General features: G+C 39.1%; 1 protein-coding gene across 1 annotated transcript; it reads right to left on the bottom strand.

Moving 5' to 3' along the window:
• Positions 1-4,200: 4,200 nt before the first annotated feature.
• On the bottom strand, positions 4,201-24,483 carry LOC148790528 (centrosomal protein). Its single transcript, XM_088892439.1, has 2 exons — positions 24,223-24,483; positions 4,201-4,694 (listed from the first exon to the last, which is right to left on the bottom strand). Exons 1-2 carry the CDS (start codon positions 24,421-24,423, stop codon positions 4,509-4,511), a joined length of 387 nt encoding a protein of 128 aa, XP_088748565.1. The 5' UTR covers positions 24,424-24,483; the 3' UTR covers positions 4,201-4,508.
• Positions 24,484-26,071: the final 1,588 nt, after the last annotated feature.

The following is a 26,071-nucleotide window of genomic DNA, read 5'->3' as shown; positions in this document are numbered from 1 at the left end:
ACATTGCACATCTCATTATCTCAGGACCTATTATATATGTGGGATTCATCATGTATAAGGTGATCCAAGACAGCTGTCAGCATTAAGAACTAACGTGGAAAATCCTGTGGACAGCAGAAGCTATGGGAGTCTCTTCACAGCATATTCTAGCCACATATAAGGAATATCTTCAGTATTTGTATGGGTAAATGCTCCCAAGTGGTTGTGAGATCGGTGTGAAACGCGCTTTGTGAGAAACAGATCCGAATTCAAGCTATGAAAAACCCTCACAGCTCATCCCCCGCCCCATACATTGGGAACATCTTCCGTGTCGCGGAGCCCATCTGTCTCGAATTATAGCATTACTCATAACAATTTCTGAGTAATGCCAATCACTCTACCCATAAAGTGGATACTTGTTTTAATTTTGATGAAAGTTATGATAATTAAATTTGATTATATAATGATTGTCCTGTATGTGGCTAAAGTGATGTGCCAATCACTTGATGATTTCAGTTTGAAAACTTCAGTAGTGAAAATTATGAGAATTCATTAGTTATCTCCTTAATGAATGATCATTAGTAAATGATAAAAATTGATTATTAAAATCTGTATATTTTTAAATATTAACACAAATTATAGTGATTGCTTGAAAACTAAGATCATATATACATATTTCAATTTTTTTATCAAATTTCAACATTTACCAACTGTCCCATAGTTTACACTTCACATAAGCTAATAAAAACTATAGAGATATGTATTTATCAGGTGTGTATAACTCATTTATAGTCATCTAAAACTTAAGTTAGTATTATTGATCATTTGGAATTTATTTGAGTTTCATTACTATATCCATGTATTTCCTTGGAATTTACATTTCAGATACTACTAATAAGCATGCACGTGTCAATTTTTCATGATAATAATGATATCAAATAATATATTTTCAAAATATTGTACAACTTTTATTATTTCTATGCCCATAAAAATTATTCTTATATGTCACAATTACTTTTCTTTAATATGATGAATATATGATATTAGAGATGAACTCAAATGTTTTCTTCAAATACAGATTCTTAAAGACTAATGTCGATGGTGCAAATTCAGATTCTTTTTCTTGGCTTGGCATTATCTTGAGAGATCACACTGGAAGTTTTGTATTTAGTAGAGTCATTTGTATGGAAAGGACAAATCTTGACATTACTGAGGCGCAAGCTTTCAGAGCTGGACTCCAAATGGCGAAGGAACTCCACCTCTCTCATATTCACATTGAAGGAGATGTACAAAAGATAACAGATATCCTGTTGGATGCCGCTTAAGATGTCCCTTGGCAACTTCATACAGTTATTGCTGATCGCAGAAATCTTTTGCAAGAATTTCATTATGTTTTAATCTCCTTTATCCCTCGTACAGGTAATAGGGCTGTCCATGTAATTGCAAAATTTGCTTTGTCATGTGTGTAGGATCACTACTTGGTCCTTACCTCCTAATTTTCTTATTCCTGTACTGGAAGAAGATTTGGTGCAATGTATTTAACCTAGGGGTTGTTTCAAAAAAAAAAGATTCTATATTTTTTACACTTTTGTGTGTTTTCATCTTTTTTTTATTTTTATTATTATTTAATTAAGATATATAGTGTTAGTGTTGATACATTTGACCCAAAAGGTTGAATTGTTGGCTCACCCTTGAATACAAAAACAACTCCATTTTTGTGTTGGTTTTAAATTTGTATTTTACTTCTATCATCAATGAAATTAATAATTCTTTGTTACACTTAGAGTTTGTTTGGTTCATAGACAAAATTGAAATTGAAATCAAAATCTGTTAGAACCAGAATCGGAATGGTCTATTCCCATAGTGTGTTTGGTTCATTCCCTCCAATGGGGGAATGCCATTTCACCAAGAATGGGAATGGGATTACAGGATTGTGATTCTACCCAACCAAACAATTAAGATTGGAATGACCCATTTTGATTCTAATTCCATTCCCCTATTCCCACAAACCAAGTAGGCCTTTTTTTAGGATAAATTGTCAAAACCACCCTTGAAGTTTTGACCATTGAAACATTGTTTGAAATTTGGTAATTGCATCACCTCCCCCAAACTTTCTAACACAGTTGCAAGTAGACCCCCTCTGTTAAAATCTTTTAACAAAGGGTGCAAAAATATCCAAAATGCCCTACAATTACTATTAAGATTGATTTTTATAGAAAAAAAAACAATACAAACTGTATGAACAACTAAAAAAGAGAGTTTAAAGCTATGGCTTTACCATTGAACAATTGATATGATGAGAGTTTGAAAAATAAATCATGTTCAGAAAAGAGATTGAAAGGGCTTGTGCAGATTGATATGAAGAGAAAATCAGAAAAGTAAACAGTCTGGTAAAAAGCAACTGCATTTTTGTACCTCTTACTAGAGGATTCTAAGGGGGTCTACTAGTAATTGTGTCAGAAAGTACAGGGGAGGTGATTGCCATTACCAAACTTCGGCCGGGATTTCAGCAATAGTCAAAAACTTCAAAGGCAGTTTACGTAATTTATCTTTCCTTTAATATGGTTAATTAATATAGGATTCAATGAAAGAATTGGAGTTAATTTCCTAAATATAAGAATTAATGAGAGGGATTTAAATGATGAAAAATGTTATAGTTCAAATTACATTTTTATCCTTACAATTAGAGAGGGATCAAATTAAAAAGTTGGGGTATTTTAGTCAAGTAAAAGTTTCACACTATCATTCACACTTTTAATAATAGTATAGATATAGATTTATGTTTTGGATACTTTGAACCTTGTGTCTAATTCACGTGGTACAGGGTATTGGAAATGAATTTGGAAGGGCATTTGTAAAAGTATTCCATCATTAAAGAAGGGTATTTGTTGGTGTATTGGAAGGGGTGTAAGCTGATGTTTAATGTAAGGGGTGTATTTTGTTCACGACCTGCTCAGGGGTGATGATTGTGGGTGGTGGAATTAAATTCAGATTTGCTCCTCACATAACACGTCTAATGCCAACCTCACATCATATTGCAGTTATACATTACAAATACCTTATATCTCTCCATGAATGACAATACAAGTAGAGAGATGTTCCCAAAGTGTGACCACAAGTATTGTGAAATTGGTGTGAAATGCACTCTGAGGAGTAAATCCGGACTGGGCTGGAATTGGGAGTTGCTAGAGTCATTGTTTGATACGGAGATTGTTAAAGCAATTGAAAGAATTCGATTATACTCTCAACCTGGAAATGTGGATGCATTGATTTGGGTAGTTGACAGGATGGGAATATACACGGTGAAGAGTGGTTATAGAACTCCAGTGGAGGAGCCGTGGAGAAAAATAGGGTCGGGTCCGTTGCTGAACTGGAAGAAATTTTGGGCTGGTAATACATATCCACGAATACAGCTTTTTACGTTGAGGTTGCTAGCAAATTTGTTTACCGGTAAAATCCTCTCTTTGGCTTGATGATAGTTTTGGGTGTGACTGAAGAGACTGTGGATGGATCACCTATATTGAGGTTGATTTGGTTTGGGCTTGTTGTAGGATGGTCAGGAGAATTGGGATCAGAGGGATGGGGTATGCTTCGCTATGGACTGTCACTCATAAGGTTGACCAAGTGGGTGTTTCACATTGATGCCGTTGTAGGCACCACATTGGAGAAAGCAGTGTTTCAAATAATGCCTTCTTGTTTGGTACAGTTTTTTTAGAGTTTTAGACCATGCCTTGGAAATCCGAGAAAGTGACTGGAGAAACTTCAAATTCAATGTTTTCTGAGAAAAAGGCACGTTGTTGCAGCAGTGCAATGATGTGGCATCATTCTAGACGCTGAATAATATAGATCAATGTTGAAAACATTGCTATCAGCACTGATACCAAATAAAACCAATGCTGTTTTCTCAGAAAATGCCAAAATGATACTTACAACTCCACATGTCCAACACCATTTTTACGAGAAAACAGTGCAATATTCGCAGCACCGATGCCAAACACTTACCAAAATACATGCTTTGCAATGGTATGCATTGAATCATCACCTTGTGCCCGTATGGGGGGCCATATTTCATTTTCTTTTTTTTGGTATAATATAACACTTTTTCAGCAAAAATCTAACAATTCTTCTCAAAAGCGTGATGAGAGCAGTGGCGGGGTTTGAAACCACATCTCTGGTTTGTTCTCATGATTTGGGTATTTTGAAGGAGAATACTCCAGATCGTATTCTTAATTCCTTTTATTAATATAATTTCTCCTTTTCACTGTGCCAAAAAAATTTAAAAAATACAAAAACAGTCAACTACCAAAACGGTATATCACCAAAGTTGAACTAACTTCTGGAAGAAAAAATATATAGTTCTTCGTCCCAAAGATCCAACCATGAATTTGTGACACTTTTAAGGTAAAATTGACGTCACCAATGAGCGTTAATCCAACAAGTTCTTCGATTTGTTGTCAGTAATACAAAGATTATAAGATCATACACCAGGAGACGACATTCAAACCTTGATCACCTATCTATCAATCATATCATGGCTTTGATTCCTTGGGAGCTTCATTGTTGGTTGGCTTCGGGATTGGTTGAATCCTCACATAGGGGTTTCTAGTCAATGTCTCTCCTCTTAGTGCAGCTACATATCGGTCATTTGTGTCTTCTTTCCGCTGAATCTCACCCAGGTATTCTGCCAGCCTCTCTCGATTGGCCTTCCCCATCATCTATCCACAAGTGAATGCAAACAAAACCATAAGCTCAAGTTTAAAGGTGCAATGTATTTACAAACACGAGCAAGTAAAACAGCCAGAACATTTTTAAACAGCTTCAATCTCTTATTTACGTTGTAAAACAAGAATATATCAACTGTCTGCTTAAGAACAATGATAATGGTTGTATGCTTATGTGGCAGAAGATGTTCAATTTCACTGGTAAGCTTCAACTTACATTATCTCAAGGGAAGAAATAAACATGAGGATAATGGTACGTCTGGTCTTTATTTATAAGAAGTATCCTAGTCTTCCCATGCAAATGCAACACATCCTGATGGCAATTGACAAATCACAAAAGTCTGGAATTTGGATTCCTCGAATGAAATTCATCTAAAGCATGAAACTATGTTGAGAGATTATGCATCTATAGCAGATAAGTTGCACCACTTGTTTGGCATGGACCCCCCCCTCCCCCCCCTTTTCTTCTTTCCTTGTTTTAGCTTATAAATGTTATAGCTATAAATATATAAAAAATAGCAAAGCCATTTTCTTTGACTAAAGACTGTAATTATGCTGTAAAACTGCAAACTGCATCATTCCCCTAATATATTGAGAAATCTCGGCATTTCTTAACATCTTCTAATTAGACCCAGATGAGGATTTAAACTTGAAGTATCTTCCAACTACCTTGTAGCACATGAACACAGGTGGAAACACACCAGCAACATACCATAGACAGGTAATTGCTAATAAACTCTAATATGTGTATTTGCTTCAGCACCTTTACTATACTACCTAAACCAATAGAAATTCAATGCATAAATCAGGGTCAATTATTTATGCCAAAATCATTGTTTACAAGTAAAGCATCCCATGGATGCTTTCATTTGTAATGGTGAAAGAAGAGAGACAAGTCCTCACATATGGAGTGCATTGCTGCATTCTATTAGCTGTCTGTCCACAAGGATGGGAAGGAATTAATCCTAGCTAGAGGACAAACCAAAGGAGAAAAAGGGAAACAAAAGCTTTCTTTGTGGTGGTATGACAAGAATGGGTTCCTCCTACCCTCCCCAAGTCTGGTTAAAGGTAAATATTTTATTTTTCAAGAAAATGATAAAGTAAAATTTAGCAAGTATGAAGATAAACATTGATGGATGTTCTATTGGCAAACCAGACTGAAGGCAGGAAACGTTTTTAGAGGTGTAATAGGTGAGAGGATTGCCATAAAGGTCCAGTTGGTGAAAGACTGAAAGTACAGCAGCACTAAATTCTAGCTCTTTTGCAAGGCTTAGAAATTTCGGTTAGAGAGGCTCTCAGTGGTGGGGGACTCCATTGGTGGTAAATGGTAATAAAGTACAATGCACGAGAATCTGTTATAATGGTCCTTGGACACTAAAGTCACAGCATTAGAGAGATTTGATCATTGGAAGCAAGACCCTTTCTGTTGCCGACAGTCTAGCTAGAGATAGAGTAGAGTAGGATAGGAAGCCCTGTACTGGGGTTTGGGAATGCTAGGTTTTTCTTGTATCTCTTTGTATTATGGTTAGCCATTAGTGTTATTGGTCTTTCTCCCTACACTGAAGGGTGAAAATTTGTACTCTTTTTCTTTCAACAATAAACTCTTTTTGAGTATGTGAGAGGTTAAACATTTTTATCAGTAGAAACTAGCTAATAGTCCAAATACTAGATAGAGGTTAAACATAATTAAAAGATAAGTAAAATCTAGTAAAGGCATATATTTGCTGGTGACCTCAAGAAATGTAAGACAGGAGTCTAAGACCAGATGTAAACAGAAAATTATGTAATATTCACATTGAAGATTTCTTCAATATTGGATCAGAAAAATGGTTATGTTTACTTTTTGATCAGCAGGAGAACATTTAGTGGTTGCGAGTTGACACCAGGGGACTGCAAATTTTGCAGTAGTTGAGTCCTTAGTTGGTCTGATCTCTGGCTTTATCCTATAAGGCTATAGCCCTATCCAACACTAGGGATGATAGGAGAATGTAGAATGCACATGCTAGTGGAAAATTCACAGTAAAACCTTTCGATCTCTCTTTAATCAGTGAGGTGAATGGGCCATCCCCTTCCCCACACCCCTGCACACGTGCAAAACAAGGTGGCTTCTTGGTGTAGAAATCTTCTTCAAAATGGCATGGCTTTACAGTTTCTAGTTTTCTATTTATGCAGCATCAAGTCTGAGCCCATGGTCTTTAGCCAAAAGAAGATTAAGAAAAAAATAACGAAAAAGAATCTAGTGACCCTGACATTTGTTAGCTTTTATTTGTTCCAAACATCTAATTCATTCTAGGATCTTCACATGAATGAGCAATGAAAGGTGGATTGATCTCTTTTCTCAGGCTTGCCAAAAACTCATTGCCAATCTACCTTCTAACTTCATATTTCATCATGGTGTTATTATCAATTTCATAATCATAGTCTTCTTAAAAAATTGTCATTTTCCCCAAAAAAATTGCATTATTAGGACATTTAATTTATTAGTAACTCTGAAAAGATTTCATTAATTAGAAAAATTATGGATACAACAAGAAGTTGTGAAAGAAACTAGCTTTAGTAAGCTGACCCAAGACAGAATTAAAAATGTGCCCAAAACATGTGTTCTTTGAACCCCTTGCTTTGCTAGCTATCTACCAAACTGTTGGCAGATCTCCTCACCCATCACACCTGGATTGACATGTCCCTTGACAACCATTTAAATCTTCGGAATTCATTCTTAAGCTGCCATGTCACCCCTTCCCCTTTCTGCAACCATTTTATCACAGTTTTTGAGTCTCCCTTGATGATCAGTCTATTAATACCCAACTCTTTAGCCTTCTCTACCCATATGCTGTAGCTGGAAACTCTGCCCTTGCCACATCACCCTACTCCACAGGACCGGAGTACAGAGCAATGATGTTTCCATCTTCATCTCTAATGCCCCCCCAATACCCGAGGGGCCTGGATTACCCACACAACTCCCATCAAAGTTTCAGCTTCTTCCAGCCATCTGTTGGAGGAGACCATGCCGCAAAAAATTGTTGCCTTGTAGATGAAGAGGCAGCAATAAGTCCCCAAACCCTAAAAAAGTCTTCGACCTTAAAAACTGAAAACAACTTCAAGCTTTTTGCTCAATGTGCCATCCTCAATGGTATTGTTTTGACCACCTCCTTACATTTTTCTTTTCCTTCAAATATTCTTGCATTTCTTTCCTCCCAAAGAGTCCAAAATAGTGCTGCTCTGATATACCTCCATAGGATCCTACCCTTCCTTTTCGTAATACCAATAGGGCTGAACAAACCCTCCAATCTGTTAGGAGAAGACCACCTGCACCCAAAAAGGGAAGCAAACCAATTCCATATAAAACTGACAAAAGGACAAGATATTAGAAGGTTGAAAGCAGTCTCACCATTCAACTTACATAGGACACACCAATTGGGGGACAAACACTAATTTGGTCTTTTTCTTTGAAGTACACCAAAGGTATTAATGCAACCATGAAATACTTCCAACAAAAAGCATTGATTTTTTAATGTAAGAGGACTCATAGTCCTTCTTGGTCCCCTCCTCCCTCTGGGTTTATAAAACTGAATTTTGATGGTAGTTGCTTTAGGAATCCAGGGCCTTCCGGGATTGGAGTGTTCAGGAATGAGGATGGGGTTATCACTGCCATGTTCTCAGGCCCAATTGGAGGAGACTCTCTTAGGGCTGAGATTCTTGCAGCCCTGGAAGGTATCCAAAGAGCAAGAGATTTGAACATCAGATGTTTGGTCCTTAAAGGTGACTCAGAGGTGGTGATTAGGTGGCTAAAGGAAGAAGACAGCGGTTTGTGGAGTTATAACAATGAGAAGAAAAAATTCAAATAGCTGAATAGGGATATTGTGTTGCATTACAGCTGGGTGAAGAGGACTGCTAACTCTTTTTTTTTTTTATAAATAACAGAAACTTTTATTAATAAAGAGATTAAAAAGGAGGATACAACAGGAGGGAGGGGTAAAATCTCTTAACCCTCCCAAAAGTTTACTTCAGATTACAAAGTTGCCCAGAAAAGAATAACTCTTCCCACCCCTTGCTTAGCGAAAGAATCTGCCAAGGAATTGGCACACCTTTTAGTCCACTGAAACTGAACTTCCATGTTTTGAATCAAATGTTTAATTCTCTTTTTCTCATTTAGGTATTTCCACAAACTGAAGTCTTCCTTCTGCAACCACCTAATAACCAGGCTCGAATCACCTTCCACCACCAGTTTTCTGATATTCAGCTGTCGTGCTCTTTTAATCCCTTCCAAGACTGCCAGTATTTCAGCCCTCAGAGAATCCCCCCATCCAATAGGCCCCGAATACATTCCAATAATTTGACCTTCTTCATCCCTGAAGGCTCCACCTATACCTGAAGGACCTGGGTTTCCTCCGCTGCTTCCATCAAAGTTCAACTTAGTGTAGTCCAAGGGTGGAGGAATCCAAGCTGGAGAAGGGGCAGTTCTCAAGGGGGCTGACCAAGCCACTTCCAGCCGGTTCTTAATGATATCTGTGAAATTTTGAGAGAAAAAATGAATTGATTGTATTGTCTTGGAAGGAGCATATATACAGCTTTATATAGAATTACAGAGCTAACTTACAGGGTGATAAAATAGGAAACTAACTTTTCCTAAAAAACTAATTTCTATATCAGTGGGATTCTCCAATTAATATCCCATGATTCTAGGAAATTAAGTTTCCTAAACTGATGGACCTAAAATTATGGAGAATCAATCAGAGAGTCAATCTTCTACTTTCCAACACTCCCCCTCAAGTTGGTGAATATGCATCTTTCATTCCCAACTTGGAGATAAGTCCTTGGAATGCCACACTGCAAAGCCCTTTTGTCAGCACATCTGCCAGTTGACCATTCGTTGAGACGTATGGAGTGCAAATTAATCCGCTATCCAGCTTTTCCTTTATGAAATGCCTATTTATCTCAATGTGCTTTGTCCTGTCATGTTGGACGGGATTGTGAGCAATGTTAATAGCTGACTTGTTGTCACAGAATAATCTCATTGGACCTTCCCATCTGATCTTTAGGTCTTCCAAAATTATCTTAAGCCATAGTAATTCACATACTCCCTGAGCCATTGCCCTGAATTCTGCCTCCGCACTTGATCTAGCTACCACATTCTACTTCTTACTCCTCCATGTCACAAGATTTCCTCCAAGGAACGTACAATAACCTGTAGTGGACCGCCTATCCATGGGAGAGCCTGCATAATCTGCATCGGTGTATGCCTCTAGGGTTAATCCAGTAGTTCTTTTAAACAAGATTCCTTTGCCAAGATTAGCCTTTAGGTAATGTAGTATCCTATAGACCACCTGTAGGTGAACCTCTTTCGGGTTGTGCATAAACTGGCTAGCCACGCTCACGGCACATGCTATGTCTGGCCTTGTGTGGGCAAGATATATAAGTTTTTCTACTAATCTTTGGTACATTTCCCTATTCACGGCTGGATCTTCATTTGCTTCTCCCAATTTGTGATTTGGCTCAATCGGTGTGGAGGATGGTTTGCATGCTAACTTTCCTGTCTCTCTTAAAAGATCTGTTACATATTTCTGTTGTGAGATAAAGATGCCTTTTCTGGAATGAGCTACTTCAATCCCTAGAAAATACTTCAATCTCCCAAGTTCTTTTATTTCGAATTCTCTGACTAGGCATCTTCTCAAGGCTTCCTTCTCCTTTTCATCATTTCCTGTCACAATTATGTCATCAACATATACTAGAAGGGCCGTGACTCCCCCTGCATCCGAATGCTTTATAAAAAGTGTATGATCTCCCTAACTTTGTTTGTATCCGATGGCAAGCATAACTTTAGTAAATCTTCCAAACCACGCCCTAGGTGATTGCTTGAGACCATATAGTGCTTTCTTCAACCTGCAAACTTTATTTCCTTTTAGATTTCCTTTGAAGCCCGGAGGAATATCCATGTATATCTCCTCCTCTAAATTACCGTGAAGAAAAGCATTCTTTACATCAAATTGCTCCAAGTACCAATCAAAGTTAGCTGCTAGTGACAACAAAATTCTTACCGTATTCATCTTAGCCACTGGAGCGAATGTCTCCTGATAGTCAACACCATAGGTTTGTGTATATCCCTTTGCCACGAGTCTTGCCTTGTATCTTTCTAGAGAGTCGTCTGACTTGTACTTTACTATGAAAACCCACTTGCAGCCCACGGGTTTCTTTCCTGGTGGTAGGTCAACAATTTCCCATGTTTGATTCTTATCTAGAGCCTGCATCTCTTCTCTCATAGCATCTTTCCATTTCTCATCAGATAATGCCTCAGATAAAGTATTAGGAATATGAATGGTGTTTAGACTAACTAGGAAACTCCTATGTGATGGTGAGAATTTTTTAAAGGGCACAAAATTTGCTAAGGGATATAAGGGATGTTTAGTGCATTCTCTTGTGCCTTTCCTAAGGGCAATAGGAAGATCTTGGTCAAATGCTAATTCAGAAGAAATTTCTGGAACTGTATTTACCTCATTCTCAGGATTAGGAGTTGAATCTTGAACCTACACAAGATTAGGATCCTGGTTTCTTCTTCTTGAATATACCTGCAATCTCATAGAGTCACAAAGTTCATCATTCTCTGTCATGGGTCTGGTATGAATGGGTGAAGAAGTTTGTTTGGTTTGAGGTGGTTCGCGATAGGTGCAAATACGGATTGAACTGGTATAGATGCTGAGTTTGGGTGTTGAGAAACTGTAGGTAGACCAAGCGGGAACAAATCTCTGTCCTTATCTTCAATGAATGACAAGGACTCCCCCTGAAGATAAGGTTGAGTGAAATATGGTGTTTTTTCTTCAAAAGTGACATCAATAGAGACAAAGAATTTTTTAGTAGGTGGGTGGTAACACTTATAACCCTTTTGAGTGGACAAATAACCCACAAAAATACACTTGACGGCTCTTGGATCTAAGTTCCCTCTATTATAGGTATGAACATGGACAAAAACAGTGCATCCAAAGACTCTTGGGGTGAGATTATTTGTTGTACTTAGATCGGGATAAAATTGAGAAAGTGTTTCCATTGGTGTTTCAAATCCCAACACCCTCGAAGGTAATCGATTTATAATGTATGCGGCTGTAAGCACAGCTTCCCCCCAATAGGTTTTTGGAACATGCTGGTGGAAAAGTAAGGCTCGGGTTGCAGCTAGTAGATGACCATTCTTCCTTTCTGCTACTCCGTTTTGTTGTGGAGTATTAATGCAGGAGGATTCATGGATAATCCCATCTTTTTGAAAATATGGGGATAAAGTTTGGTTGAAATAGTCTCGTGCATTATCCGATCTAAATCTTTTGATTCTGACCCCAAATTGATTTTGGATCATGTTATGGAAATTTGGGAGTACACTACTTACATCTGATTTAGATTTAAGAAGAAAGATCCAAGAGACCCTAGTGCAATCATCAATAAAAGAGACAAACCATCGTGAGCCAGACACATTTGGAACTGTGGAGGGTCCCCATATATCACTATGGATCAAAAAGAATGGGACTAAACTTCTCTTGTTACTGATTGGAAAGGGCACACGCTTGTGTTTTGCAAATTCACACACATCACAATGAAAATATTCAACACTCAATCCTTTAAACAAGGAGGGAAACATAGTTTTCAGAATTCCAAAAGATGGATGTCCTAGTCTAAAGTGATGAAGCCAAATGGTGTCTTTGTTGGATGATGAAAGGAATGACAGAGATAACTTATCCTGGACAATATTTGATTTGCATGATTCTTCAAGATAATAGAGTCCATTCTTCTCCTTAGCAAGTCCAATCCTCTTCCCCGAATCCTGGTCCTGAAATATACAGTAAGAAGGATAGAAAAGCACATTACAGTTCATGTCATGGGTGAGTTTTTGGATGGATATCAGGTTAGTGGACAATTTTGGAACATGAATGACACTTTTTAGTGTAAGTGATGGATTAATATGGATATCCCCAAGGCCAGCTACGGTAGTAAGGGAACCGTCTGCAATGACTACTTTTTGATTGCTTGGGCAGGGGGTATAAGTGCTAAAATGTAGTGAGGAGTGAGTCATGTGATCTGTGGCTCCTGAGTCTAACCCATAAATCCCTAATAGGTTCATCTGAGACATTTAGTCCGTGAGGAATAGAAAACTTACCTGAGATTGCAAGAGAGCCTGTACCACTAGGTTTCTCCAACGATCCCAGAAGCCCCCTTAACTTTTCGATCTCCTCCTTATTGAACTCGGTCTTGTCTGGAGGCTTTTCTTGGCTCGGCTGATTCGTGGTGAAGTTAGCTTGACTTCGACTCTTCTGTTGTCCTCCTCGATAGCCCCATTCCCTATTCGATGGTTTACCATTCAGCTTCCAACACTTCTCTTTGGTGTGCCTTGGTTTCTTGCAATAAGTACACCAAAGAGACTCCTTGTTGTCCCGTGCAGAGGACAAATCTGTCTTCATTCCTTCCAGTATTTTCGGTTGTTCCATCCTTGTAGTCATGGCTGAACTTTCTAGTACTTGGGGTTCAAGCATAACCCCCCTACGGCTTTCTTCAGCACGAATCAGAGAAATAGTCTCATTTAGAGATGGTACCTCTTCTTTGCCGAGAATCTGGACCCTAACTTGATCAAATTGTGCGTTGAGTCCTGCAAGAAAGTCATAAACGCGATCTTTTTCGATAAAACTCTTTAGGATTGTTGCATCCGCTGCACATTTAGTCTCAATGCACTGATAATGATCGAGTTCTTGCCACAGGTTCTGCAGTAAATTTTCATACTCGGTAACTGTCTTGCTGCCTTGTTTAGTTGCTCCAGTCTTGACTTTGATTTCGTACACTTGTGCTGCATCACGTGCTTTTGAATATGTTTGTTGGACGACATCCCAGATCTCTTTAGCCGTGGATAAAAACATACACGTGTCGCTGATTTCAGGGTTCATTGAATTCCATAACCATGACATGATCATGGAGTCAGCTTCGTCCCATGCATCAAATCTTGGATCTCCTTCCTTCGGTCCCGTCCCTAAGAGATGGCTAAGCTTTCCTTTTCCCTTTAAATATGTTCGAACAAACTGAGACCACTTCAAATAATTTTTCCCATTCAACCTATATGCTGCCTGAATGTTTTGCAGGTCACCAGATTCTTGATGTGAGGAAACTTCTTCCAATTGTGCAGTGGTATTTGATACGGTGGCTTCTGACATATTGGGCGGGTTTCAAGAAAAAGAGAAAAACAGACAATGAAGGTCTGAAAAACTTAGTAAGGGTTGGTGATGAAGGCCTAAAGAATCTTTCAGCCAATGTAAAAAAAAAAAGGTAACTGTAATGCTCCACCAAACTGAAGAGTGGATCGAAACCACTCAAAATCAAAACTGATCCAAACCAAACCAAAGGGATTTAGTAAATCTGCTATGGGCAACACCAGATCTAAGATTTCAGACTGATCTGATGTCTCTACAAAGAGATCCAAGAAAAAGGATGAATCCGATGGCGTAGCAGTCCAGAAGAAGCAAAAATGTAGAGTTCAGATCTGTACCCGATCTCGAAGAAGAATCAAGGACACTCAAGAACCTCCCAAATGCTGTTAGAGTGTTCTTGAACCAGCAGCAAAGATGACCAAAGAGATACTATGTGTAGATTAAGTCGTGACCAGCTCTGATACCATGTGAAAATTTGAGAGAAAAAATGAATTGATTGTATTGTCTTGGAAGGAGCATATACACAGCTTTATATAGAATTACAGAGCTAACTTACAGGGTGATAAAATAGGAAACTAACTTTTCCTAAAAAACTAATTTCTATATCAGTGGGATTCTCCAATTAATATCCCATGATTCTAGGATATCCCATGATTCTAGGAAATTAAGTTTCCTAAACTGATGGACCTAAAATTATGGATAATCAATCAGAGAGTCAATCTTCTACTTTCCAACAATATCTCCTACTGTGTAATCTTCAAAGAGCTTCAAGGTCTTAACCCAATGAGCCACCCTAATGGAAACTACTTCAATGATAGCTTCCTTATTTCTTTCTTTCTCAAGGAATATTCTTTGATTTCTTTCCTCCCACACTGTCCAACATATTGCTGCTCTTACACATCTCCACAAAAATTTACCTCTCTTTTTTAACCCTCACTAACGAAATGTTAAACAAGCTTTGCACACTTGGAGGAGAGGACCACCTGCAACTGAAGAGAGAAAAAACCAGCACCAGATTTCTGATACAAAAAGATAGGAAACCATTAAGTGATAGCAGCTCTCACCATTCTCCTTACATAGGATACACCAGTGCGGGGACAAACACCAATTTGGCCTTTTCCTTTGAAGTATGTTGCAAGTGTTACACTTTTCCAAGAATGCTTCCCAACAGAAAGCACCCACTCTGGGAGGAATTGGTCTACCCCAAATTTCCAAGACTGGGAAAGGGTGTCCGAAAGCCGGTTGAGACTAGGTTAATTCTTTGAAAAAGGAAGAGCAAGTAAATACACCCGAGGAGGAAGGAACCCAAATCCTATTATCCCTTCTAGAGGGATCAATAACCACCTCATCTAGGATCTTAAGCAAATCAGAAATGGTGTTCAACTCGGAATCTCTAAGAGCCTTTCTAAAACCCAAGTTCCAAACAGGAGCAGACAAAGTAGGGGATAGAAAGGTGGAAACAAGCTCATTTTTAAAACTCGATAGGGAGAACAAAGCTGGAAATTGCTCTTTCAGAGGTGAGTTCCTACCCAAGTGTGTTCCCAAAATTTCACAAAATTACCAAAACAAACGTCATACCTGATGAGTGGAAGGAATGAAGGTAAAATAGCATGGATGGACTTCCGAGGGGACGCTCTTGTAGCCCTAGATGAGACTCCTGCATCCCAGCCATCCACTTTTTGCCCATGGATACTTAGAATTACTTGAGCCCACATATTATCCCTTTTGTTTGTCAATCTCCATAGCCATTTCCCAAATAAAGCTTCATTCTTTTTTTGTAAATTACCCAACCCGAGCCCTCCATCACTTTTGGCCTTGGTAACAATATCCCACCTAACTCTATGATCCCTTTTTTCCTCCCCTGGTTCCCATAGGAAGTCCCTCATTAATTTTTCCAAAACTTTGCACACTCCCATAAGGATTTTAAACACAAATAGGAAGTAAACTGGGAGATTAGCCAATGTGAACTTAATTAGAGTTATCCTACCACCCAAGGATAGGTAGTTTTTCTTCCAAGATGCTAACCTTTTTGTGAATCTATCAATCATTGGATTCCAAAAGCTCCTTTTGGTTGGATTACCCATAGTGGAAGCCCCAAATACTTTAATGGCCATTGTGCTATCTCACACCCCAAAAGTTGAGCCCTTTCTTCCACTTCTCTCAAACTCATATTGATACCAATCACACAACTTTTATCAAGATACACTTTAAGGTTAGTCACTTGTTCAAACACCTTGATCACCTGCTTGAGATTACTGACCCACCTAATCTCGTTCCCACCACAAAAAAGAATTGTATCATCCGCAAATTGTAAGTGTGTGATTGGCACATTATCCCTTCCAATTCTCCAACCTCTCACCAAGCTCCTAGAATCTGCCCTTTCAATAATTCTTCCCAAGACTTCAGCAATCAAAGTAAATAGGAAGGGGGGGAAAGGGGGTCCCCTTGCCTAATGCCCCTAGTAGCTGGAAAGTGGTCTATCACCTTACCATTCACCAGAATGGAGTAATGGCAAGTCCTTATACACCCTTTTACCCACTTACACCACCTTTGTCCAAAACCAAAGCACTCAAGGACTTCCAATAAACAGGACCAATCTACCAAGTCATAAGCCTTTTCTAGGTCCAATTTACACACCAGCCCTTTCTTCCCGCTTCTTTTTAAATCTTCCACACTTTCATTTGCTATTAAGATTTGGTCCACGATTTGTCTATTCTTCACAAAAGCACCTTGATTAGGAGAAATGATTGCGGGGAGAACCTCTCTAATTCTTCGAGATAAGACCTAGGCGATGATTTTATAGAGATATTCACCAAACTGATGGGTCTAAACTCTTTTGGGTGGCAGGCTCCTTCCTTTTTTGGAATTAATGCAAGAAAAGTAGAATTTAAACCTGGATTAATCACCCTTCTATCGAAAAATTCGGAGAAAACTCTTTGGATATCCTCCTTAAGTATCTCCCAACAATCTTGATAAAAGGCCATCGTAAAACCATTGAGACCCAGAGCTTTAGATCTATCCATAGCGAAGATGGAAGCCCTTATTTCTTCCATCTCAAACTCTCTTTCCAACCCCACCTTCAACTCTTCAAGGAGCCTAGGCCAATCCAAACCTTCAATTTGTAGCTTGTTATTCAAGGGTCTTCTAAAAATAGATTTGAAGTGTTCCACAAAAGCCCCTTCAATCTCAATCTGTTGAGTTAAAGTTGTACCATCAACCACCAACCTAGAAATGGAGTTCTTTCTCCTCCTTCCATTAGCTATGGCATGGAAGAATTTTGTATTCAAGCCTCCTTCCTTCACCCACTTATGTCTAGACTTTTGCCTCCAACTAATTTCTTCTTTGAAGAGTATGTCCTCCAAATTTTTCCTCAACTCCCACCTTAGTTCTTTATCACTTTCTCCGAAAGATCCTAGTTCTTCCTTTGCATCCAAATCCTCAATCTGGTTTATCAATTGTTGTTTTCTTTCTTCTAACCTCCCAAAATGAAGAATATTTCATTCCTTAATTTTCAATTTCAATTCTTTTAACTTCCAATGGAATTTCATGCCTTCCCAATGATGCAGCCACATATTCTCAAATCTAAATGGGGAAGGTCCTTTGTTTCCAAGCTCAAACTTGCAAATCTGAATTGGCCAATGGTCAGAAGTAACTTTGGGTAACACCCTCGACACCATTTCTCCCCAACACTCTTCCCAATCTGCAGTGAAAAGGAATCTGTCTAGTTTTGAGCATATTGGTTCAGCTTGGAGATTAGACCAGGTGAAACAATTATGTAAGAGATTCAGTTCCTTGAGCTCAAAAGCACTGATAAATTCATTAAACTTCCTCATACTAATGGTATTTCTTTGGCACACCTCGTTGCATTCCTCACTGAATCTAATTACATTAAAATCCCCTCCTACACACCAGGGCCCTTCCCACAGTCCTCTAATGGCTCCCAGTTCTTCCCAAAACTCTGTCCTCTGTCTGTAACCGTTAGGGCCATAAACATTAGTTAGGACCCATTTAAACCCATCTTCCACTTGTTTGAATTTGATAGAAACTGAGAATCTGCCGATTAACTCTTCAACCCCCTCCACAACTTCATCCTTCTACAAAGTAACTATCCCTCCGGAGGAGCCCCAAGAGGGGCTCATTGCCCATCTTAGGCCATTTGCTCTCCACACATTTCTAGCCCACCTCCTGTCAAAGGTCATGAGCTTAGATTCCTGGATTAAGAAAATATCTGGATTTTCTCTCCTTAGTACCTCCTTTATTAACGCTCTCTTTCTTGCGTTCCCCAAGCCTCTCACATTCCAACTTACAATCTTCATTACTTCAAATTAAGTTGCCCCCATACCCCTAAGACCTTCTACCCTATCTTCCTCCTCTTCTTCCCCTACCCTTCCTTTCACTAAACTCTTTATCCCCTTCTACATCCAATTTCAACCTCTCAGCTTCACTTAACTTTCCTTTTCTCATCTTCCCCTCTTCTTTTTTGGGCTTCAAGTACCCCTTCAGCTCATTCGGATTTTTTAATTTACACCCTAGCTTTCCTACAAACTCAGCTAGAGATTCTTCTTTTTCTTCTCCTACTTCTGTTTCCTCTCTATTTTCCTCTCCAGTTCTCTCTCTTCTCTCCTCTCTGGGCGTCTCCCTCAACATCTCATGCTCCACCTCTTCTTCAGCTACTTAAACCAGCTTTCCTTGTTCTGATTCTCCTTTTCCTTCTCTAGTTCTACTCCAGTCAATTCATTCCACTCTTCCATTATTATTTTCCATACCCTTTCCTCTCTCTCAACTTCCTCCTGTGATTCCCTTGTACTACCTACTCTGTCACCTTCAGAACCATGGGCAAGCAGTGAGGATGTATGACTAGGACCTGGAAGACAAGCATCAGGGGCAGAGCAAAGGTTAGTACCAAAACCTGAAAGCACAAGTGTATCAGGAACTGAAGAAGAAGGAGACTCGACAAATAGTTGGGTTTCACAATTCTACAACATAGTGGGGTTTTGCAAGGAGCAACCTAGGCTTGATTCACACTCACTAATACTTCTGGAGCTCTGTCGTTTTTCCCCTCCTAAAGTATCCTGGTTTGAAGACTGGTGATCGACCACTTTCGTCACATCGATCCCCTGCCCAATGTTCAAGTTCTGGCTTGGTGCTCCTCTTTCCAAGGTTCGGTTTTCCCCCTTATCATCCAAGCATTGAGCCTCATTTAACAATCCGCTCTCAAAAGAGGGTCTTGGCACAGAAGTAACCTCTTTCTGATCCTCAGAAAAAAGAAAGGCAGCATTGAAAGTGTCTTCTGTCTCCCCCTTTAGCTCTGTATCCTCCCCTGGAGTCTCCTCTTCTGTTTCCGACCCTGAATCAAAGTCGTCTTCTGAGGAGTCGTAGTTAATCCATTCATCGTCTTCCTCTTCAGCCTCCTCTCTTCTGCTCCTAGCATATCTTGGGTTTGGGCGATCTTCTCCCAATCTCCTTTGGATCCCATCTTTTGATTTTGCTACTGGGATCCATCATAAATCTTGTTTCAGGGAGTTCTGAACTACTGGAAACTTTTGGCCTTAACAGGTTTTCTGAATCTGTGGAGAAGATGATAGACCATCGAAATGGTCCCCCAAAGGCCCCCTTGATACCCGACCCACGTGACCACTTAAAGAGTCACATGACTCATTTAATTCAGCATGGACCGCCTTTTGGTTCAACCCTGACTGATCCAATTTTAGGCCGGTTGGGTCAGAGAGGGTAAAATGATTTTCTTTCCCAACTCCAAGTGGGCCCCACCCCTGCTATGACTGAGTCCCCCCTCTAACTTTTTCTGCAAAAGTCTGTCCGCTAACAACACTCTTTTTCATTTCAAAAATATTTGAAAAAATTTCCTTAAAAACCAATTGACTTTTGGAGTTTGTCTGTTCGACTTCTGAAGCTGGAAATTTCTTTTTTCTATGTGAAGCTTCCTCTGCAAGACTGTTTACGTTTCCACTTAAGGTTTTCTTGTCCCTGCCAAGTGTCACCCACCTTGCCAGGTCATCATCATCTTCCATCTTCGATCTCCCAAACCAGAATGACACTTCCACTTCTGAGGCAATCCATACCTTGTACCAGTACCCTTCTACGCATATGTTGATAGTTCTTGGCACTGCTTCAGGCTTAACACCAGCAATCTGTAGGTTAACTGCTCTCAAATCTAAGGTCTTGAAGGAAAGAAGAACACCACCCATCGCCTTCACTATTTTTTCAAGGAAATATTTCTTCCACAGATGAAATGGTAAGCCCAGTAGTTTCAGTTTGAAGCTCCCATCGTCCGGTGTTACTGTGTTGGACGAGGGACACCATTTTTCGAATGTGAAAGGAGAGGAGGTGGCAACTAACGGGTATAGGAAGGATTTACAAAAAAATGACCCATCAAAATTAGGACCCCAAATCGTAGAATCTGACCCACCTTCTCCCAAGAACACTAAATTCAGCAAGCCTAACAGCTCGGACACTACAAGAAGTTCAGACTCTCTAAGGTTCCTATTAAAGCTAAAGTTCCAATTCAACCCTGGAAGGTGAGAAGGTTGACTTAGGAAATCTGACATAATCCCAACTAATTCTTTTACAATCTTTTCTATAATTAAAATTAACTTACCATCCCTCTGAAATGGTGTAGGTTTTAGCACAGTTGCCATGATCCACTCTCCAACCACGAAGCCACGATGCCCAAAAAACAAGTGGCTAACTTTTATCAAAAATTGCATTGATCATATATTTTACAAAGGAAAATAAAACTAAGCAATGATAATCAACTAGAATTGATGCTTCACCTAGGTGGCTTTGTTTGGTTTAAAATGCCTCTCCACCTCGACAGTGCTATATTTGTGCTACACTCCCACTGATAATTATCTCATGCAAAAAAGTCGGAAGTCAACTTTGGTGTATCAGATGCTGGCATGCAACCACTCTTCTCTATATTCTTCCAAAGGTGTCAGAAACATTCTCGTAACATGTGAACTACTAAGCTTGAATAGAATAATCAACTAATCCATAATATAAACATCATGGTTGTTGCTAAACTACTAACTCTTCTTAGGATTATTTGGAGATATCTCCACTTGACAATTTTCGAGGTTCTTGGTGGAACAAACAACTACACTGCTTCCTGTGCCGTCAGTTGTCACCATTCCAAGAAATACTTGCTACCATCATACTTCAGGGTGCCTGTTGTTGGATCTTTCCACTTTTAGGCATTGTAATTTGTAAATCTAGGAATAACCAAACTAAGAGAATCCTTATTGGTTAATGTTGTTTGATTTGGTTTTATTTTGGGTTAAAGCCACAAAATGTGTCATTTTTTCATCAGTAAAAGGATTTCATTAATGATTCATAAAATTTAGTACAGTCATTAAAGCATTTTTTATTGGCATCATGAAAGCATTTTCCCATCTCAAATTACATCATATTACAACTTTTCCCAAAATAGAAGAGGCCTATCAGCTCCTTGTTTTGCTAATACATCTGCCATCCCATTGGTAGTCCTTACCTAGCTGAAAGTAGAATTGAACATTTTTTCTAGGATATCAAGTTCCCCAAAAGCCTATCACACTATCTGTATTTCCAAGGAGCTGAATTGATTTTCAATTCCCTAATTTCAAGTTATATTGCAAGTCTCATTCCTTGTAGCAGAGCCCATGGTTCAGCCCGAACTGAATCTCCAAAGCCAATTGGATTTCTGAATACACCCCCTATGCCTGCTCTTCCTGGATTGCCCAACGAACTTCCATCAAAGTTCAATTTTAGTTTGTTCAAAGTTGGAGATCCCCGTTACATCTGTACTTTTTCTACATGTCTATCTGTTTGCGCCACAAATTGTGTCATTAGTGATTACAATTGTTTAATTGTGTTCCTGGATTTGTTGTGGTAGGTTTGTTGTTGTTGGTTGGGGTATGGGATATTGGATTTTTTTTTTCCCAATAGCCATGGATGGAAGCACCAGCAGCTTGTATTGACTATCAGACAATACAAGGAAAGAGCACCATAGTAGTCAAGTGCCTTGCACTCAAACGTCCACGGCAATAACATCGTCTGAGAACATGCAACAACTAGTTTCTGTATTTCATAGACCAAGCTTTGGATAGACAACTAATTGAATTTATGTCAAATCCATGGTTTAAAATGCCCCTAATTCCCCAAACATTTCCACAACATATTTCCATTTCCATGGGTAGCGACCTGAAATTTTACCGGAATTGACATAATCCCCAATGAACTCTACCAGCACTATGTGGAGTACAAGAGATAGTTTCCACAACATGTTTCCATTTTCACTCCATGGGTAGCAACATGAAATTTTACTGGAATCAACATATTCCCCAGTGAACACTACTAGCATTATGTAGAGTACAAGAGAAAATATTATAACATAAGTTGGTGATAATGTTATTACCCACCTAACTTACGTGATTACCACTTTGAGATAGCTCAATATTCATTTCGAACATGAAGGCAAGTATTAGTTTTTATTGTGTAACAAATTATTTGGTTAATCTATTACAACCATTTACATTTTCTATGAGTTTAAATTTTGCTTTAACTCATTCTATCACGAAGCTATGAATCTTAAGGTTTATAGGGCAACTTCAAAGTGCATTCTTTTGTCTATAACCTTAGTTTCTTATCTTTGTTTAATGATTTGGAACAAGATAATAATTTAAAAAGGTGTGCCTATGCTTCTTTATCATTTCATAAAATATCATTCTATATTTTGCATACAATATTTCCATATGATATTTCCAACATGTTTCTTAAATTTGGATGACCGGCATTTCCACTGACAACGGCATTTTAAACAAAGTCATATCCACTCTAGTTATAATCCGGAAAGTGAAGGAATAACGCTAGGAGAAGAAATTCTTCATAATCCACGGGAGAAATCTTCTGCTTATCTTTTATGTGTTATAGGGGAATAAAGAAGACTAATAAACATCAGTTGTATGACACATGATGAATTGTTGCAAGTATAAGGCTCTAAAAGAACTATGGAAAGACCAAAGAAAATGTGATCTTAAGTGGTAAAAAATTATTTAAAGACTTCAATTTGACATAAAACATGGCTCTTGATAGAACTTAATGGCGGGAGAGGATTCATATAACTGACCCAAAATAGTTGGGATTTAGGGCTGAGTTGAGTGAGATATGACACATGAAATGCCTCTCTATATTATAGCTTTCTCATTTTTTTTTGGTTTTTTTTATAAAGGAGGGAAGAGGGAAGAGGAGGAGATGCAGATGATATTTACTACTTTCATTTTTTCAACCATTTTCTATTGCTCCAAGTTCTTGATGCAAATCATATCAAACCCATTTTCAGATAAATGGTTTACATGAACTACATCCAGAATACACCCCCCCCCCCCCCACAAAAAAAAAAAAAAGGCAATAGTAATTTCAATACAGCAGGCATGTTGTACCATTCAGAGATTTTATGGAAGACCGTAACTCCAATATCATTACACTAAAGAGCATGAATCCATGTTAATCGAGGGGCAATAAAAATTCTTTTTCTTGTTAAATTCTTTACTTAAAAACTTCTAGATCAGTAATTTGTACATTCAATACTAAAAAATTGAAGAGATTCCAACAAAAGTTATTTGCACCTTCCTTTGTGTAACTTCCATCCAGCACTGTTGGTCTCTTTTCATTCTGAGTTTCAGATGCAGTCAGAGTAGATCCGGCTTACAGGGTTCAACTGGCTACCATTGTCTTGGTCCTCTCACAATTAGACGTTAACTATATATGCTTTCTTAAACTACTAGCAAAAAATGGGAAATTTAGGGAAAATGGGGGAGAAGACCAGTTTGAGGGTGTCCGACCTCCTTAAACACTTCGAAGATGTTTGGCCTCCAAAATAAAATCTTTCTTCATTCATGACTCAACTCACTGACAGAATGAATTTATAGCATCCAAGAAAGTGAAACAAGTAAGGCCATATTTGGTTACAATTCTCTAACAAATGTAGTATCCCATCAACCTACTAACTCTCTAACTACTTCATAATTAATAAAAACAACTAACGTTTAAACTTTCAAGGTTAATTTGCCAAGCTCATCGGCATGAGTTAATAAGCCCACAAAGTTGACTCTTCAATATATAAAGTAATTCAACACATGAATAATGAATCCATCCATAGAAGTCTTATTCCCTGATTAAGTTCAATAACATAAGTATTAAGTAGAGGGATTCGAACAGAATAAATTACTTGAACAATTTTGCAGTCAATCTTCAAAATTTGTCGAAACAAGAAGCCAGGAATCGATGTTAAATAATTTCGTTCGGAAAAATTCAAAACCCTAAAAGGAGCATTAAAAGAAAATCCGATTGGTTATTACCAGGGACTCGGGCCGAGCGTTTTTGCGGAGCTCAGCTTCGAGCTGTCCGTTGCGGGAGTTGGTGAGTTGCATGACGCCGTAGCCGATGACACCAGGGACGACGCCGCACAACGTAGCGAACGCTAGGAAGAACGGCTTCGAATCCCGCGTCATCCGAACGATCCATCGCCACGTCTCGCTCTTCTCCCACAGTACTGACATCCCCTTCGCAGATGCTCACCCTGTTCTTTCCTTCGTTTTGTATCTCTCAACTATTCAACTCTCTAAAGGGCACAAAAATAAATTGGGGGTATCTGTCCGGCAAACTATGCGTACTGGGCCCAATGGGCTTTGTCCATTGAGCAAAATTCATGTGTTGCGGTGATGCGTGGGCTTTGTGCATAGAGCGCAAAACTCAGCAATAAACCTGTTCATGGGCAAGGTAGCCCGATGGCCCGGCCCGGCACTATTCTAGAGCTTTCTTGTGCATAGGTAAGGGAACTAAGATAAGTCTAGAAGGAGGAGAAGTCTAGAAGCATGTTTAAAACATTCATATTCAACAGAAATCCTGTAAGGAAGTGGAAGTGCCAATTAAAGGGGACCATTTCCTCATTTGCATTCATTGAACATTCAAGTATTATATTCCTCTCTTGAGCAATACAAGGAGTTTCTTTGAGTTTTCAACCTCTCTTTCCTTGTGTGCTTTGTTTCCATGTTGCCTAAGTGTGTGCCTAGTGTGAGGGGCGAGTTGGTGAGCTACTTAGTCCTAAGAGAATGAGAGTGATTTAAGCGATGAAGGTTGACTTGTGGATCAATGAACTACTGCCCAAGTGCCGCACAAGATGTTAGAGGAGACTAGGTCTGTGACAAGGGGTATTAGAGCCTCATCAACACTAAGAACATGGTTAAGGACAGGAAAAACATTACTTCTGAAGTGGAGGATGCCACAAGGATTGATGCGAATAAAGTAGAGCGAAGCAAGAAGAGTAAGCATGGTAACAAGAATCAAGAAGCATCCTTAGAAAGGGTTTGCTAGCTTGGTCAAGCGGCTAACTAAAGTGGGAACGACTATTGGTGAAGCCCAATAGGAAATCAAGAAGCTTAATGGCAGTCTTGACTTCTTTGAAAAGGCGCTATCCAAGTTCGAGGAGATTGTAGAGGCCTTGTGCAAGGAGTATTAAGGCCAAATGGAGGCAATGTAGCAAATTATTGCTGAGCATCAAGTCAAGATGGAGATGTAAGCAGATCATGCCTTGTGGAAGAGGGCTTTGGCCAATGGGGGTTCGTTTACCCTAGCTCGTGAAGTGGTGAAGGTGAAGACCCATGAACCTAAGCCATTCAAGGGAGCGCGAGATGCACACAAGCTAGACAACTTCCTCTACCAAATAGAGCAATACTTTGAGGCAATTGGTCTTGAGGATGAGAGGACCAAGGTACGTACTGCGACCATGTACTTACTAGATATTGCCATGCTATGGTGGCATAGGTAGTGCATGGACATTGAACGTGACACGTGCACCATGAATACCTATGAGGACTTTAAGAAGGAAATTAAGAAGCAATTCTATTAAGAGAATGTTGAGTACCTTGCTCGGAAGAATCTTAGGCATTTCAAGCATACAAGTACCCTAAGGAACTATGTGAATACATTCTCTACACATGCTGATTGGACATGACAGACAAGGACTTCTTGTTTCACTTTATAGAAGGCCTTCAGCCATGGGAGGAGCAAGAGTTAAGGGATTGTGGCGTTCAAGATTTGGCTAGTGCCATGGCCGCTACTAAGTAGCTAATTGAATACAAAAAAGAGGCCAAGGGCCAACCCACCAAGCTAGGTTAGGGTAAAGGTGGGGGAGAAAAGGCCCATGCC

This window comes from Nelumbo nucifera, chromosome 7, assembly GCF_055504915.1.
Source record: "Nelumbo nucifera cultivar China Antique chromosome 7, China Antique-T2T, whole genome shotgun sequence".
Classification (NCBI taxonomy): Eukaryota; Viridiplantae; Streptophyta; class Magnoliopsida; order Proteales; family Nelumbonaceae; genus Nelumbo; species Nelumbo nucifera.
The sequence above is the reverse complement of the archived record's forward strand: the minus strand, read 5'-3'. Positions and strand labels throughout refer to the sequence as shown.